Source organism: Nelumbo lutea, chromosome 2 (genome assembly GCF_056320005.1).
Source record: "Nelumbo lutea isolate HS-2025 chromosome 2, American lotus-T2T, whole genome shotgun sequence".
NCBI lineage: Eukaryota > Viridiplantae > Streptophyta > Magnoliopsida > Proteales > Nelumbonaceae > Nelumbo > Nelumbo lutea.
The window spans coordinates 62,203,036-62,220,580 of record NC_142685.1 but is presented as its reverse complement, the minus strand read 5'-3'; the positions used below and the strand labels follow the sequence as shown (position 1 = coordinate 62,220,580).

General features: G+C 37.2%; 1 protein-coding gene across 3 annotated transcripts in view; it reads left to right on the top strand.

Annotated features, from left to right (window-relative positions):
- NRPC2 (nuclear RNA polymerase C2) overlaps window positions 1-17,545 on the top strand; it is a 109,120-nt gene that overhangs the window by 673 nt on the left and 90,902 nt on the right. For 2 of the 3 annotated variants that reach the window (XM_088973631.1, XM_088973629.1), the window contains exons 2-11: window positions 172-236; window positions 401-482; window positions 685-806; window positions 948-1,040; window positions 4,440-4,512; window positions 5,649-5,739; window positions 5,849-5,901; window positions 9,882-9,946; window positions 12,496-12,601; window positions 12,692-12,802. In XM_088973631.1, the coding sequence (XP_088829757.1) occupies window positions 220-236; window positions 401-482; window positions 685-806; window positions 948-1,040; window positions 4,440-4,512; window positions 5,649-5,739; window positions 5,849-5,901; window positions 9,882-9,946; window positions 12,496-12,601; window positions 12,692-12,802 (813 nt within the window). In that variant the 5' untranslated portion in view covers window positions 172-219. The remainder of the gene's footprint in view (window positions 1-171; window positions 237-400; window positions 483-684; window positions 807-947; window positions 1,041-4,439; window positions 4,513-5,648; window positions 5,740-5,848; window positions 5,902-9,881; window positions 9,947-12,495; window positions 12,602-12,691; window positions 12,803-17,545) is intronic. The other variant, XM_088973630.1, reaches the window with a different exon arrangement.

The following is a 17,545-nucleotide window of genomic DNA, read 5'->3' as shown; positions in this document are numbered from 1 at the left end:
TTTTTTATTTGAAGGTCCATATAAAAGGTGAACCGAAGGGTCCATAGACCTTACCCCAAAAAAGGGTCATATAATGCGAGCGTGATGTTGGATTGTGGGTTTTAGCAGGGCTTTTATTTATCACGTTTTTGGTACTTGTGTTCAATTCATTTTCATTGTTTTCTGTAATAGCGGCAGAACTCGCGAAGCAATCTCAGAGGGGCAGACGAACAACTAAACATGGTCGTCCGGGAAGAGTACGTTATTTATCTGAAGTTTATAGGTTTCCTGCATTTTTGTTTACTTTTGTTATTTTTATTTACTGCATAAGGGAGTCGAGGACGCAAACAATTATAGTTTATTTATTATTATTATTTTTGTTCTCATTTCATTTATTAAAACTCGATTTCATCGTTTATAGCTTCCCAGTCGATAAGCAATTCATAGCTGCTCCAGTGAAGTTGGCGGTCGATAAGTTCCAGCTTCTTCCTGAGTTCCTGAAGGTACTATCGGCAGTCGTTAGAATATAGCACTTTTTTTTTGTTCGTAATATTATAGCGAAAACTGGGATTTGATCCCTGGTTATAGTCCAATTTAATTGTACTTGTAGTCGCCATTTTCTTTCTTTTTTTTTTGACGCAAGATTATTCATTGTTTGCCAACTTACTATTTCTTCATGTTTTCTATTTACTTCTTGAGTTGTAGGTGAGAGGTTTGGTGAAGCAACATTTGGATTCGTTCAATTACTTCGTTAACATTGGAATCAAGAAAATTGTTGTAGCCAATAATCGCATCACAGCCAGTTCTGATCCAAATTTTTACCTCAAGTATATATATATATATTTTTTTTCCTCAGTTGTTTTTGGCCTAGTTTTTTTTTTTTTGGATTTTCATTTTTCAACAGGGATTTATTTCTGATAAACTGTCAAATAGGTGAAACTACAACTTCTTTATTTGTTGTTGTTCAGGTACACCGATGTCAAAATTGGAACGCCCTCTATCACTGCAGATAATGTAACTGACACTCTCACACCGCATATATGCCGTCTGTCCGACATGACGTAAGTTACCACTGTCTCTTAACTCCTTTTTTTTTGTTTACAAACATCCAATTTCTCTTTTAGTTCCCATTTGTTGAGTGGCACTTGTAAATGCACATGCAAGTGTGGGAGAGAGATGAATCAAATGCTGATACAGGAAAATAAAAAGGATTAGATTTTTGGCATAGTGGCCTGGATGTGAAGTCAAGGCAAGTATCAACATTATATAGTAAAGATACATAGACCAGTTCTACCTTCCCACTTGTGTTGCTTAGTCATAACATTTGCTCACTCAATGGGTTTGGTTTATACTGACATAACTACAGTTTTAGACTTAAATGAGACCAAACATGAAAAGTTTCTTGACTCCCCCTCCCCCCCTAGGAACTTATTCTTCAAAAAGCTTGGGCTGTTCAACATACATACATATATCTATCTATCCATCTATACACATTTGCTTCATTTTAATCAGCTTTATTTAACATACATTTTCATTGTCTCAAGGCAGGACTTATCAGGGTTTGTCCTTACCACAAATTTAAGAGAGGCAACTTTTTGGAAGTAGCCTCAGTCAGGAAGGAACTGCGGTTATATTCAATTAATCAAAATTTTGAAGTCCTGTCAGAGGAGATGGGAGAAAGGAATAGGATAAAGTTTACTAAAGGGAATGTAGAGGAAGAGAGTGACACTGGGAAGGAGGATGTGGAGGAGATGACTGTTGATAGAGGGGGAAAAGGTGAGAGGAAGGGAGTTTTAAAAAATTGAATGGAAATGAAAATTCAGGTTGAGGTTGAAGAGGAAATAGAGTTGAAGAGTTCCCAAAGGAAAATATCACTGAGGAGAGTGTGGGTATTGATCTACTGGTGGACAGACGGGTGGCAGTTGGGAATTCTATTGGTCTTTTCATTTTTTTTTTTGGGGGGGGGAGTGATGGTGAGGAAGGCAATTGAACACTTTGAACAAAACAGGAGGGAGGAATACTCCAAGAGGAAAGCAGTTAGGGAGGGGGTAAGATTTGGGAGGAAGGTGAAGGGAGGGAAGTTTTTTTTTAACTGTATTGTAAAGTATTTTATTAAAACAAAAAGCCAACAAAGAACCCCTGTACAATGAGAAACTGAACAGAGGATATACAATTTGCTCCCTACAGCCCCAAACCCAAAAATCAACTAACTTTTCCTTACAAAAAGAACATCCAAATCAAAGAAAGAACTTGGACGTCTATTTCTAAACAAAGTGTGAACTGCCAACCAAGAACGAGCCATCCCCAGAATTTTACGTAGGATTTCTTCCTTTGAAGCCTGAATCCCTGCAGACAGTCTCCTGTTTCTTTCACTCTGCAGCCCATAACATTGCTGAAGATGCTCCATGTTACTTTTCCAGCTCTACTTAAACATTCTAGATGCCATGCCTCAATGAGACCCATCACTTCAGCTGGGAAGCACCATTTTGCATCAAACACACCTACTATCCTTAATTCGATCCAATGAGTAAATTCGCATTGAATCAGTAAGTGACCAGAAGACTCCACATTACCATTGCAGAATAGGCAATCCAAATCTGGCACCTGTAGACCTCTCCTGACTGGACAAAGAAGGCTAGTTTAGAGGGGACAGCTTTAATCCAAATCCTGTCACTTGGAAATGGTGTGGTCTTCTCCCTTGCTACAGATTTGAAAAAGGATCTTACAGAAAAGTTACCCGGCTTCTCTAACTTCCACAATCTTTTGTCTTCCTCTAGACCAGACGTTTCTGAATCATATAGAATTTGGAGCATGCTGATCAGTGATGGCACCTCCTAGTTGTTCAGGTTCCTTCTGAATTGGGGGTTCCATATGCAGTGTCCATTCTGTCTTTCCAAATACTCAGCTACAGTAGCATTCTTATTTGTGGCTATTTCATACAAATCAGGAAATAAAGTCATTAAAGGTTCTTCTTCACATCAGAGATCCTTCCAGAACAGAACCCTCTGGCCATTTCCCACTTTATACTTGATGCCCTTCAGAAACGGATGTTGTACTAGAGTGAGAGGAGGTTGTGGGTGAAAAAGGAGAGGGTTGAGAGTTTGGATGAAGTTTTTTTTTTTTTTTTTTTTGTGTTGGATGCTCAGGCTTCACCCATTTTATCTTTAAGGATTTGTTTCAAGTTTGTTTTTTTCTTTTTCCTTTTTTGGATTTTGTGGGGTAGTTTGGGGTTGTAAAGTTGTATTCTGGTTAATTTTGTTTGGTTTTTGGGTGCCTTGTGCTCCTTAGTTTTGTATGAAGGTGTTGCCTTAACACCTGTCTAGGATGTACCTTTTTTTTTTTCCTCTTTTAATGAGTTTTTTTTACTATAAAAAAACTACCCAAAGGATAGCCGTGGTTGTGCCATCACGATTATGCTAATGCAAGGCAACCGTGGACGTATATCCACAACTATATGTCTATACCACTACAGGATAACTCCAATCACAAACTAAAGGCTAACCGTGGCCATCTTCTTTGGATATAGTAAATCGTAGCCACTAGACATGGGCAAACGCTGAGCCACAACACATAAGTAAAGTGTTGAGCACGGTGCAAAAGTAAAGGTTGTAAAAGACAAAGGCACTGTACAGGCATGTGAGAGTTGCAGAAATGCCCTGCACATGACACATGGTAGGATTATAGAGGAGAAGGTAGTTACAGTTGTACATACTGGTAACTGTTCCCCACCCTATGATCTGATGCATGCCCCTAGCGAATCAACTTGGGTACTTGAGTTAACTGCCATAAAAATATTCTGGAATCCTTCATTTGATGCATGCATGAACCCTCCTCCCTTAAAAATATTCTGCCTTGATTCTTACTTGGAAACCTGGATGTGTCAGGAGTAGTATGCGTTTTAAAAAATTAGACAGTGTGCTTATTTGGTGCTCTCTGGCGTTATTGGGTTCAGTGTTCCAATTAGACTTAAGATTTGTTCTCCTTTTTTGGGGCTGGATTTATATTCCACCTGGGGTTTTCTCAAGTAGAGGTTGAGAAAGATTCTTAGGTGGTCATCTTCTGGATGAGAGACATAGATGAAGGGCCTGCCTGATGAAATAATATTTTTTTTGAAGAATTTTGTTAAATAAAAAAGGCAGTACATTAGAAGATGTACAAAGAGGAAACCAGAGCAAGACCATTTATCTTTCTGTAACTGTTTAATGCCATTCTTATTTTTTTCCTCTTTGGTAGGTTTTCACTTTGCATGACCATTTATCTTTTTCTTTAAAAATGTTACAAGAAGAAAAAAACATGTATAGTATATGGATCTTATACCATATGTTAGACTTCCTACTTGATGGTTTCCATTTTTTGATTGGTTACTTGTTGGTATCCATTATCAATTTTTTTCTCCTGATCAGTGTCCATGATAAACATCTATCTCACATTTTGTTTATATTCTATGTCACTATTTGTAGGTATGCTGCTCCTATAATGGTCAACATAGAGTACGTGAAGAAATTTTGTGATCAGATTACTATTGAGAAGAAGGTATTTAGAAATTATTAAGTTAATTATTGGAAGAAAATATAAAAGTTTAAGTTATACTTTGACCCCCGAGGATTCTGAGACTTTTAAAGACATTCTCTGCATACCTGGCAATTAAGTGACACCTGTCCTTGTATTCTACAAATAACATTATAAAACAACAGTCAAAATATTAATGCAGCACATCCTCTACAGAAGATTCACACAAGTAAAACCTGTTAGCAAGCTGAATGCTTTCACTTCTTAGATGATCCTGAGTGGGTATGCTATTCAGAGTCACCAACCAAGCAAAAGCTTTGAATCCCTGTAGAAAGTGTATTACCCCAAACACCCTTAATGGAAGTTTGCTCTACCTGGTTTGTTGCTAAAGCTTTGTAAACGATTCACCGAAAAAATGCCATTCTTGCGTTCTTTCCACCATCTTAAGTCTGACCTCTCCAAATACAACCCTATAGCTTGAACTTTCTATGTTTTCGGCATCCTCTGCTTTTGGTAATCTAGTTTCACTGATTTTCATGGTATCCAGCACCATAATAGAATGGTTTACTTACTAAGCATTACCAAAGAAGAAAGAAAGAAAGACTGCCTCTTGTATACTTCTTGGATGGGCTGGGTCAATTGGTTTATCTGGTTATACCATTACCAGACTGATGGTTGGATCCTGTCATGCCAATTGGATGGTATACATCACTGATGGATCTTAATACAACATTCCTACAACTTGGATTGAAGCGAGAACAGTAAGATTAACACTAGCTCAAAGTCAAATTGTCTGTGGATTCATACATGATGTTTGATGTCCAAGATTTTCCCCTTGATAGGGCAACTTAGTAAAGCATCTTGGATGTCGAGGTTATTTTTGTTTTTTCGCAGGGTAGATAATTGAAATGTTTGTTGGGAGCCCAAGGGTTGTATCTCTAGTTGTCAGAAATCCAAGGGGGCCAGAATGTAATTTGCTTAGGCTCAGTTTTGAAGGAGTACAAATACAGATATGTATAGTATAGAACCTTTTATTTTGTATGTATTTTGTACTGTACATATTTGTATTTGTACTCTTTCCAAACTGAGCCTTAGGAAAAAGATGTTGAAGTTACCCATGCTTTTGTGTGCTATTCATTTAAGGCAGTTCATGTTTGCAGGAAAATGTTGTTATTGGAAGAATGCCTATAATGCTAAGGAGTTGCTGCTGTGTCTTATATGGAAAGGATGAAGCTGAACTTGCTCGCCTTGGTTTGTTACATATGGAATTTGAGCTAAATAGCTGTTTGGTCATATGCTATTTTTTTCATGTCTGTACCTTCTTTTTTGCATTCCCTTTATTCTCCTATTTGTGCCCTAGGTGAATGCCCACTTGATCCTGGAGGGTATTTCGTTGTCAAAGGAACAGAGAAGGTAATTTGTTGATTTCCACCTTGTGAAACACTTTTTCAATATTTTCTTAATGGATGATAAAATCTTGTCAAAGAATGTGCATAGAGTTAAACAATTAAGCATAAAACCCCAGTTGCAAATTTCAATTAGGAAAATGACAATTTTGAGCCTTAAATAGGGCATTCTACACACAAAAAGTGTAAAAGCATGTGAACTTTGTAGATGGGGTCCGAGAAGTTGGTCATTTCCCTAGACATCCTCCAGTTGACACCATCAACAGTTGAATGGGCAAATCTTGGAAGTTTGAATTTGATGGGTAGGGGTAGGGGTGCAAATGGATTGTATCATGATTCGATCCTAATTTGTCAGATTCTGAATACTCCTGTGGGATTTTTGGGTCAGATACTAGGGTCTTATTGAAATTCAGATTGAATTCGAATCACCCCTATCCGATCTGATATATATGTTATTTATTTATTTATATATACAATATTTTTTATTTATATATATGTTTATATTGCATTTTTTGTAAATTTTTAATAAAAAATAGTTGAAGAAAATACTTGTATTTTTTTTTGTTTTCTTTATATAAACTGTTATATTTTTAAAAATTTTCAGAAACTAAATCAAAACGGATCATATTCAGATATTTGACTTTATTAACGGATTCAAATTCAAATCGATGTTTTGTAAGATCCGATCCGATCTACTATTTGTACTGTCGGATTGGATTTGAATATACCTTGATTCAAATCCGATCTGATCCAGAAAAAGTTTAGAGGAAGATTATGTATCTCCCCCTATGTCTGTCCTCTTTGCCTCTGTGATGGAGAGACAGCTGAAGTGCTGAACACATTTTTCTCCACTGTCTTGTCACAAGGAAGGTCTGGTGCTATTTCCTGATTTTAGTGGGTTGCAGGTGGATATTTTCGGAGAAGGTAGTGGACCTACCATGGCAATGGCAAGGCAGAGGGCTAGGAAAAAGTGGAGGTCTCAACTAGAGTATAGTGACTCATGCGGTATTGTGAGGCAGAGGTCATGGCTGCACACAGGAATTTGTTTTGCCAAACAGCTAAGTTTATCCTCTCTAACCATTGATGGAGATTCTGCAAATACTATATCTTGGTTAAGGGAGAAGGAAGGAGGGCCTTGGAGACTAGCGCACTTGCTAGCTGAAGCTAGGGATATCTTGGGCTCATTGAATGTAAAGCTGGTCTGGATTCCTAGGGAGCTGGACACTGTTGCTGACAGCCTAGCATAATCAGAGGTTTTTAGAGAAAGTTTGTGTTGGAATGTTTACAGTTTATTTTTTTTTATGTTTGTATTCTTCTGAGTTAGGGTCTGTTTGGTCTAGTTAAAGTAGTTTTTGTATCATTGTTTATGCACTCTAACTACAACAAGGGCATAACGGTCTTTTCCCTTTTAATAATGGTCGCCCTATATATGATAATGTAAGATGGCGCCGCCAGCTAGATTTGAAGACTCCAAAACCTTTATCTTCTCTTCTCCCTTCTCTTCTTCTTACTTATTTCTCCGCTCTTCTGCTAATATGGTATCATAGCAGTTCTACTGGGTCTGAGAGCAGATCGAACAAGTTCTCTCTTCCTTATCTTGTTGTCTCCTTCAACTAAGATCAGAAAGGCTGACCTATGACTGGTACAAACTTGTTCTATTTTTTTTTTCTCTTGGTCGTGTACTAAGATAAAACAAATGAATCAAGACTGCTGAGTGCTGTTAGAGAAGTTGTGAGGTTCTAACCTCTTTTTTTCTTTTTTTTTTTTAATGGATTGTGTGATCCCATACCTGAAAACAGAAAACCTATAGGTTGTGGATGACCTGTTTTTTAACCTATGTGGTGTGATTGTACTGTTTTATAACCCCTCGTGGTAGTCGATGTATTTGGATGGTCTGGAAGTTGGTGAATTGTGACTGTTGAGGCTGTACATCACTAAAATCAACCTAAAATCTTGTTCTTTTTGGAGAATTAAAGCTGGTCTGTATTCAGATTGTGTCCAGATTGCAGTGTTTGCATGTGGGCTGCATCTTTGGTGTGTTTCTAGGACTGTTTTTGGTGTTAGGAGGGATCATAAGGTGTGTGTTGAAACTGAAAAGTGTTTGAATCATGCCCTCTGAGAATTCTGCAACTTCTGGGATTTTAGGAGGTCAAAATGGAATGAGTGGGGGGATGGATATGAGTTTCCCCATGGCCATAATTCCCTTTGATAGACTAAAAATACCTTGAATGGTCTAGGTGAATTAAACTTTATATTATTGCTAGAGGGAAAATAGGGTATATTAATGGTAAAGTGAAGGAACCAAAGATTGGAAGTGCTGAACATGACAGATGAGACCAAGAAAATAGTATGGTGATGTCATGACTATTGGTTTACATGCTGCCACAAGTAAGGAAGACATTTATGTGGGTTGAAACAGCTTGTGAAATATGGGAACAAGCCAAATCTACCTATTTAGAGCAGAGGCGCTATGCAAAGATTAATTACAAGCTGAATCCTCCACTTGCAAGCAGGGGCAGAGGAGTCTCTCGGTATAGTACTCAGATCTGACATCAATATGGAAGAAACTAGATCATTATCAAAATGCAAATTGGAAGTGTGATGAAGATGCAAAGGCCTAGAAGTCACTTGTTTCCCAACAGTGGGTAATTGCTTTTCTTTTAGGGCTGAATCCTACATATGAGTCCATGAGGGTATAAGTGAAGTGGAGAGAACAAATAGCAATCAATAGCAGTGAAATGGAGAGAACAAGTGAAGAAAACCAAACTTTATTGCTGAAACAGAAAAATAGTTCAATAACAATATAAACAGTGCATGAACTTTTTTTTTTTTCAATTTTTTAATCAATAAGTGCACAAACAATGTTAGGAACCTTTATAGTCTCCTAACCTACACCATATCAATATTGACTACAAAAATTAGGCTTGGTTGTTGAGATCACTTAATGGCATCAGACTATCAATTAGACTCCCCAAAATACCCTTATATTCAAGAAATAGGGTAAAAGACAAAATTGAAAGAACTACTATAATTCATTAACTACCGGCCCAATTGACATAAAACTTTGACCTCCCTTAATTATAGTCCTCATTTTGTCAGATTAACTTGACCTCCCTTAATTATCCAAAGTTAACCAATAGTCAGATTAGAAGAAATTAAGTTTGCGATTTCTACCCAGAAGTTAGACTGTTGATATTGGTCAGATTAGAACAAATTAAGTCTAAGATTTCTGCCCAGAAGTTAGACTGTTGATATGAGCAGTCTTCTCCTCCATATTTCTCTTATTCTTCTGAAATTTGGTCAAGGATTTCTACCCAGATGTTAGACTGTTGACATTGTTCAGATTAGGAGAAATTCACTCTTAGATTTCTGCCCAGAATAAGGTAAAGTAGTATGGTCTCCTAAAAAAACCTCAAATTGAGAAGGATGATAGCATGGTCTCCTGAATAAGGTAAAGTAGTATGTTGAAAACTGCCATACTATATGAAATAGATTGTTGGCAAAGGTTCAATTCAAATCTCCTGCACATAACTCAAAGACTGACCTGCAAAAAACCCCAATTCTTGCCATTCTGCAATGAGTAGTAAAGTTGGGGGTGCTGTCTCCTCTGGTCATTTGCTGCAATCGTTTGGCATGTTAAAACATTGCTATTTTTTTGATCAGTAACAGGAATAAATTTATTAATTAACAAGAAGAACAAATACAACTTATAAGTAGCCTCAGCTACAACACTGTGACTTAAGCCTTGCCAAAAGCATTGTTCCCTGTTAACCCCTTGTTTTACTAATTGATCTGCTAAACTGTTTGCCAATCTTGGAAACCACTGAATTGAAGTCTATTCCTTTTCTTTAGACTTGCATCATACATATATATATATATTTTTTTTTTCTAAAAAATTTTCTGAACAATTTGGTAATTGAATTTTCCATTGGTTTGCTTTGCAAATGCTTAATGGGGGTAGGGCTATAATGCTAATGTTTTTTGTAGGTGATTCTAATACAAGAACAACTTTCAAAGAACAGAATCATCATTGATACTGATAAGAAGGGATGGTATGTATTTACTGATTTTCGTGCTTATTTAATTTTGAACATGTTCTGTTTCTCTCTGCCACTGAAGATATAGAGTACCATAGGAAAACTGATTAGTTTATTTAAAATGAGTTTGTTATGTATTGATAATGCCATACTATGAGAAATCTCTAGGCACAATATCAACAATGAAGCGGGCAATGAATACTCTTGTACCTGAACAGTTAAATGTTTAGCATAACTGCTGTTACATGATCTACCACCATCATCAGAATTGGATAGTTGATGGTGCTGCAAGAATATAATGATTTTGGTTCATATGATATTGTCATAATTATTAGGTTAGCTCGTCATAATGTTATATTTTTTGCATTTGGCAGTGAAAACTATATTAATTTTATGTTGTGCTAAATGTGTTATAAGAAATTGTTAATTCTGGTAGTTATTTTTCATGGTGTGAGAATTTTTATGATTAACAACAACCAATGCATTTTTTTAATATACAGAGGGGAAGCACCTTCTATGGGGCCTCGTGTACTGGGTTGCCCTTTTTATATCAGCAATGCAATGCCATACATTCCCTATAGTAAAACAGCAAAATGTTAACTAGCACCTAAAGTTATAAATGGCGCTTCAGCCTTGAGGCTGTACACATAGGCATGGAGCCCTCTCTAACAGATTCTATCTCCCTACCACATCCTTGGTCACAAAATCAGCCAAGGCATTAGTTGATTGTGGAACCCAGATGAACAGCTATTTTGAGCAATGCCTTAACTTCTCTATATAGAAATCTGGGGGCCCTTTGCCCTTCTTGTTCTTCTTTTTTGTTTGATCAATAACCACATTTCATTAATTAATCACAAAAATATTACAAGGATGAAGATAAACTTTCTTATCTTCCAGCTGGAGCTTGAGCTCCCAAGACAGAAAAAGGAAAAAGTTACACTTGAGCCATTCTTGTTATTCTTTCTGAAAAAGATAAAGTAAATTGTGTTAACTGAAAAAAATACAATGTGGACCCCTGTACAAAGAGTTTCTGTACATTAACCTAACCTTTAAGGACCCCTCAAGAAATCTATATTCAAAAAAGGGTGTAATAGATCAGTTCCACTAGAACAAGTATGAGTAGATAACAAAAGTTTTATCATGCCCACAGCACAGGTAATAAACCTCCTCCTCTGGGCTGCACTTCTGTTAAAAAACTCTACTATTCCTTTCATTCTAGATTGCCCATAAAACTCCAGGGGCACCACTGCCCAGCATGCGTTGCATTTCTTTTGATCAGTAAGAATATATTTTATTAAAATCAACTTGAAGATTACTACAAGGTGGGATTATTATCCACCCCAGCAACATCACAGCAATACAAAAGTTTGCATTTTGTTACTGGCCAGTGCAAAAGCTCTGGAAACAGAGACCTGAAACCACTTTTCTTTTCTTTTCCTTTTTTTTTTTGCATTGCAAATTCAGTACAACAATGTCAAATCATTTCTTGAAGGCTGTTACTCTAATTTGATGCTTCCCCGGTTCTGTGAAGGGATTCCTGAATGAGTGGCAAGTTCCCAAACTGACTAAAAAAAGGGAATTTGTGCTAATCACCTATTCCATTGGCAATCATTCAGGCTTTATGGTTTGAAAGGAATAACATAATTTTTAATCAGAAGTCCTCATCTGAAGCAGAGGTGATAAATTTGGTGGTTGTCACAGTCAGGGATTGGTTGGCTGTTCATAATGTTTTTAAAGATGACACCTTTTCTACTTCCTTTTTGAATGTGGATTCTTTTGAGGTCCTTTATGGCTACACATGTACAGCTTCTCATTGTACAGAGGACTATATACTTTGATTAATACAATACATTATATTTCCCCTTTCTCGAAAGAAAAAAAAAAGATTCTAAAATTTCTTTCATTCTATATGGCCGACAAGAAATGACACAGAGTATACAATGCTTCAGTCCCCCAATGATATTTTTTATTCTCTTAATTGTAATATGAGCACAATAACACGTGTATCCTTAGTAGGGCAGCTGGCACTAAAGACAATAATAAAAAAAAGAAAAAAAAAGGCCCACAACTAAGGCCCACTACTTATAAACATAAAACATATACATAACTAAAGAAAGGAAAGAAACTAAGGTCTATTCGGCCCATCTTCTCTACAGAAACTGAACAGCTTTATGGACTTGGATGAGATGTTGGTGTTCTTTGACTTCCTCTGAACCAATAGAATAAAGTTTAACAAATCTCAAGGGTTCAAGATATTTCTTCAGTCTTTAGAGTTTTATTGACCAACTGCATATTAATAAATGGAATATTTGTTCATTTTTTTTTTATATGGATTTCATGGAATTGTGAACAACTTGATTTGTTGTTATAGCTTATGACTTGACCTAAAAGCTGGGTAATTTTCTTTTGTCAACTTTATTCTTTTCAAAATTAGTGTTGTTGCCCATATTATTATTATTATTTTTTGTATTTGAGAAAAATGTAAGCAGCCTTATTTGTCACGTTGATATATGAATATGCATATATTCTATGTTAACCTTTTTGTGGTTTTTTATTTTCATCAGTTTAAATGCATCCGTTACTAGCAGCACAGAAGCAACCAAGAGTAAAACAATTATTCTTATGGACAAGGGGAAGATTTATCTACGCCTTAATGCATTTGTTAAAGATGTGCTCATTCATGCACCATCCCATTGTTTTTCATTTCTTTGGAGTTTGTTATAATAAAGTTTGCATTTAATATTTATTGGTGTTGTGTAGATTCCTATCATGGTGGTCATGAAGGCTATGGGAATGGAAAGCGATCAAGAGGTGGTGCAGATGGTTGGAAGAGATCCAAAATATGGTGCCCTCCTTCTGCCTTCCATTCAGGTATCCATGATCTACAGGAAATATATTCTAGTTTGCTAATCTGTCCTGGTATTAATCAATTTCTCTTTTGAAGTTAATAAAGATGCAATGTCCAATGAAAATTTGCAATTTCATTTTCAGTCTAATTCTAGGGCAATAGAAATCTGTATCTTTTCAATTTTCCGTGTTTGTCTTGGTTTTGCAGCTATGCAACTTTTATTTTGCATGGTTTTAAATCTTTAAAAACTATTCTAAAGGCTCTACTTCATTGTTTTAGAACTGGAGACATACTAAAGTTTGTCATAAGAAACTTTCTGTGTGGTCAATGGTCATAGGAAACTTAAGATCCTGTCAATATAATAAAGTCCTTATCAGTCTGTCTAGTGACCTACTTGTGTATCAATAATGAGTATCAGAGACTCTGGATTGGATTGTATTTCACAGTTTACCTTAGAAGTATGGGCAACAGGTCACTTGTACATGCTTACAACTCACAGCGGTTCTTGAATAGATGTTCTTAGTCTGTCTAGTGAACTACTTGTGTATCAATAATGAGTATCAGAGACTCTGGATTGGATTGCATTATGCAGTTTAACTTAAAAGAATGGACAACGGGTAACTTGTACATGCTTACAACTCACTCACAGCGGTTCTTGAATAGATGTTCTCGTCATGTGCTTTTGCTTTGTTCCTTGGGGAAATCCCCTGCGGGTCTAGAATTTGTCTGGTTCATTCTAGATGAAAACCAAGTGAAACATGACTCTAGGGGGAGAGTTTCTTGTTCCTATCACTCAAAACAATATTTGTTGCATCTTTTTTGATAGTAAATAAAAATTCATAAAAAAAGAAAAGGATAACAGTAGCTTGGTTATAAGATATCATCCAAGAATATGAAAGATAATTCAGTTCTTCCACAGCCCAAAACAGAACATAAAAACTGCTCATTTATCCCCAACAATCCCATTAGACAAACCATTAGAAGAATGCTATAACCATGACTGGACAGTACAAACCAAAAAGCCAGATCATCCCAATTCATCTGCTAGTACATCATTCACTTATTCACTGCAAGAATTTACTTCAGCACCTTAAACATCGCTCTTCTATTTTAGCCATTGTTGATCACCTATGTCTTCATTGCACAGTCTCTTTCAAAATCTGGGAGCATTTCCTCAAACCGGCTGGCATTTGCTGGGTTATGCCTCACTCAGTCAAATATCTATTGTGGTGTTGGATGCTGCTAGGTCTGAACAAGAATGGGAAAGATGTTTAGAAGACCATTCCTGCAGCTGTCCTTGGAACTATTTGGGTGGAAAGAAATAACTGAGTCTTCTGTAGCAAAGAAAAAAGTGTAGATGAGTTAATTTGTTGTACTGTGAGCGGATTGGTCTCTTGGGTATTTGTAGTCAAAGAGTTTAAGCAACAAAATCTTTCTCAGTTGCTTAGCCCTCAGTCTTCCTGGGTAGATTGTTTCTTTTACCAGGAGCATGAAGGGATGAGAGATCCATCCTATGGATGCCCAAAGATTGCGGAATAAAGGGGCGGATTTCAAAAATTTTTCTCTCCCTTCAATTGGGAATCACATTCCCTTTTAAGAAAATCATATTTTCAAGGATCATTCTTGAACCATAAACTGAATCAGATTTGAACCAAAAGGAGTAGGAGAGGATTATACCTGATACGGAGAAAAAGTATCCCCTAACGAAGGTGTTCACGCCCAAGGAAGGATCCAAAGACTGTTCCCACTGAAGATGACTCACTGCAGGATGTAGCAGAATCAGCAGTGTTCTTCTCCAAGAACTCTGTCATTCGCAAGAATTGGCAGGATGGTACGTGAGCACAGCTTCCTATCAATTCTTTCTCAAAGAACTGATGTCAAGATCGAATCTTGACTTCTCCCACAACTGGAGATCGAACTGGCAGATAGGGCGGCAGGAACAGGGAGGCGACCAGAAAGAATTCTACAGGATTGCTTAATTCTTTCTTCTCTGTGATTTTAGCTCTCAAGAAAACCTGATTGTGTGTGTCTCTCCTAAAGGCTGCCTCCCCCTCCTTTTGTTAACCTACAAGATCAGCTCCTAATCCAATTAGGAGTTGCTTATCCAAATCATATTTGGATAAGACCTCTCTTTAGGTGATAGGGATAAACCCTTATCTTATCTGCAGATTAGATTAGCTTTTTCCTAATCTCATTAGGAGGTTTCTAGATCTGAATCACATTCAGATTTGGACTCTTTGAGTGGATAGGGCCTTTAGGTGATAGGGATAAACCCTTATCTTATCTGCAGATTAGATTAGCTTTCTCCTAATCTCATTAGGAGGTTTCTAGATCTGAATCACATTCAGATCTGGACTCTCTGAGTGGATAGGGTCAAGACCCTATCCTATCTGCTAATCCATCTCAAAATTCGCCCCATTATTAACTAATTAAATAGCCCAGTTTGAAATGGGCTTTAGGCCCATTAAGCTTATGTGCTCACTTAACCTTCCTAATTGCTGCCCAGTTGGGCTTCATTTTTAAGCGTGGGACCCAAGCATTGATCTACACATCAGCCACATGGGTTCGGCCTAGCCTTTATTACAAGGCCTGGCCGAATACACTGTTATGGACAATGCACCCCTGAAACCCATCAAATGGGTTCTATGGGCCCATCACTTACCCTAAGTGGTCCTTGGGCCAAGCCACCTTGTAACACCCAGGGACTGTGGGCAGATGCAAGATTAGTTCATCAGGTATTATCCTAAATGGTCTTACACTTAACCTCTCAGCCCATAATGATCATACACTGCCTGACAAGAGAGGACCTCTCCCTCGGCTATAAGGAACAATGTTGCACTCTCTGCTTATATGGATTCCGGGAATTAAAACCTTTTGCAAATCATTTCGAAACCATAATATATATACTTTTATATCTCATATAAAATATATTTTGCAAAACAAATCTCAACGATTGAAATCGGCTGCCGACAGTCTTGGTTTCCATCAGTGAGAGTGCATCACCGATCATTACCTTTGTCCGACAAAGGGGCTGATCCTATCACTATGATCACCCACTCAGATGAATTCTCAGACTGTCCCAACATACCCAGGTTATTATCCCTGTTAAGGATCTCACTGATTGGTATATCAAAGACAGCTCAATCCAACACCTAGTGCAGTATCATAATCGAGTATAGGGGTCGGGTGTAACTTTCCAGTTTTTGCCCATCAATCTCCAAGGTCCAGGGCAATATTGGAAATCTGGTCCAATTCAAAGATTCAATTAATCCTACACTGTATGTGCCTAGGGTCTCACCCTGGCAGCTGAGACAGGCCACCCCAACCGACTTGGTGGCACCACAGTGTCAGCCTTGTTAGGATAGGTCTCCCCAGACCGACCCTCTGGGTGTGAACATTCTAAACTAACACGAGTCTCATTAAGTGTCCAGTTTAAGGGGATTACACAAAAATATACCGAGGGAAAATGAATCAAATATGCACTTTTATTCATTTACAATAAACTCATAAAGTACATCATTCTGATTGAAGCTAAGGGCATACAAAACTGTCTAACAGAGCATGCGGTACTATGTTTCTCCTTCTTTCAATAAAATTTTTACTTTACTTTTCAGAAAAAAAATGTCACATATGGCATCAGCTTTTCTTGTTTATCCTTCCCCTTTTTCTTATTCTTGTAGAAATTGGGAAGATAAAGATTAACATTGAATATGTAGGGACATCTATGTCACATTTATTACCTTTCTCTCAACAGATGTATGAACCCCTTACACTAGATCCATGTAACCTACCCTAATTAATGTTTCCTATATTATTGCCCTTTTTTTATATTTACTTCCCCTTCTTACCATAATTACCCTCCGACTTCTTGACATACATATTACCCTCCCTTCCCACTTCTCCCACTCTCTTTCGTTCTAACTTGAACTCTCCGATCACCAGAAGTTCCTTTTCTCACACTATCTGTTGATTGTAACCTTTTCTCATTTAACCATGTCCTCTCTCCTTCCATTTCACTGTGTTCATCCTCATTAAACACCTCACCTCTTACCAATATCTCGTTATTAATTTCCTTAAGTTCATTTAATTTAACCCCTTGACCCATTGAGGCACACCTGCCTGCCATGTCATAGAAAGAGTTAAGTTTAATATCAGTTTCAACCTCCGGCACCAACCCTTGTGTCTCCATCTGCAGAAAACCAGAAGCCGCTTTATCTCCATTACCCGTAGTTGTAATATCTTTACCCTCCTGAAACACTTTTTGTTTACCAATAGTTCCCTTTCTATCACCAATTCAGTGTTAAAAGTTCTTTAAAAGATCTTGATAGACAATGGAACAGACAAAGAATCAGCCTCTATTAAAATTCAAGGTGTTTGCCCGTGATTCCACTGCCCACACAACGTTTTGCAATCAATGACCATTTATTTGTTATATGCAATCCTATTCTTCAAGGACCTGAGAACACATTGCTTATAAAGGATTCTGTGCCACCAGTATGTTTAAGAATCCCTGCAGATGGGTTCCAGCTATCAATCCTAACTCAGGTTAATGCCACTCTTTTGGCTCCTATCTAACGCCTTTTCAGCTTCTTTATAGAAAAAAAATGTAAAGAGACTAGGCACCTTCTTTTGTCACTGGTTGGGTCTTTTTTGTAGTTATTTTCTCTTTTGTTTATTGTACTGTTGAGTGTTGATAATGTTTTTCCTCTTTAAGATTGGAACCTAGCTACATATTTAGAGTGTGAATAGAAAAATCTATAATCTAG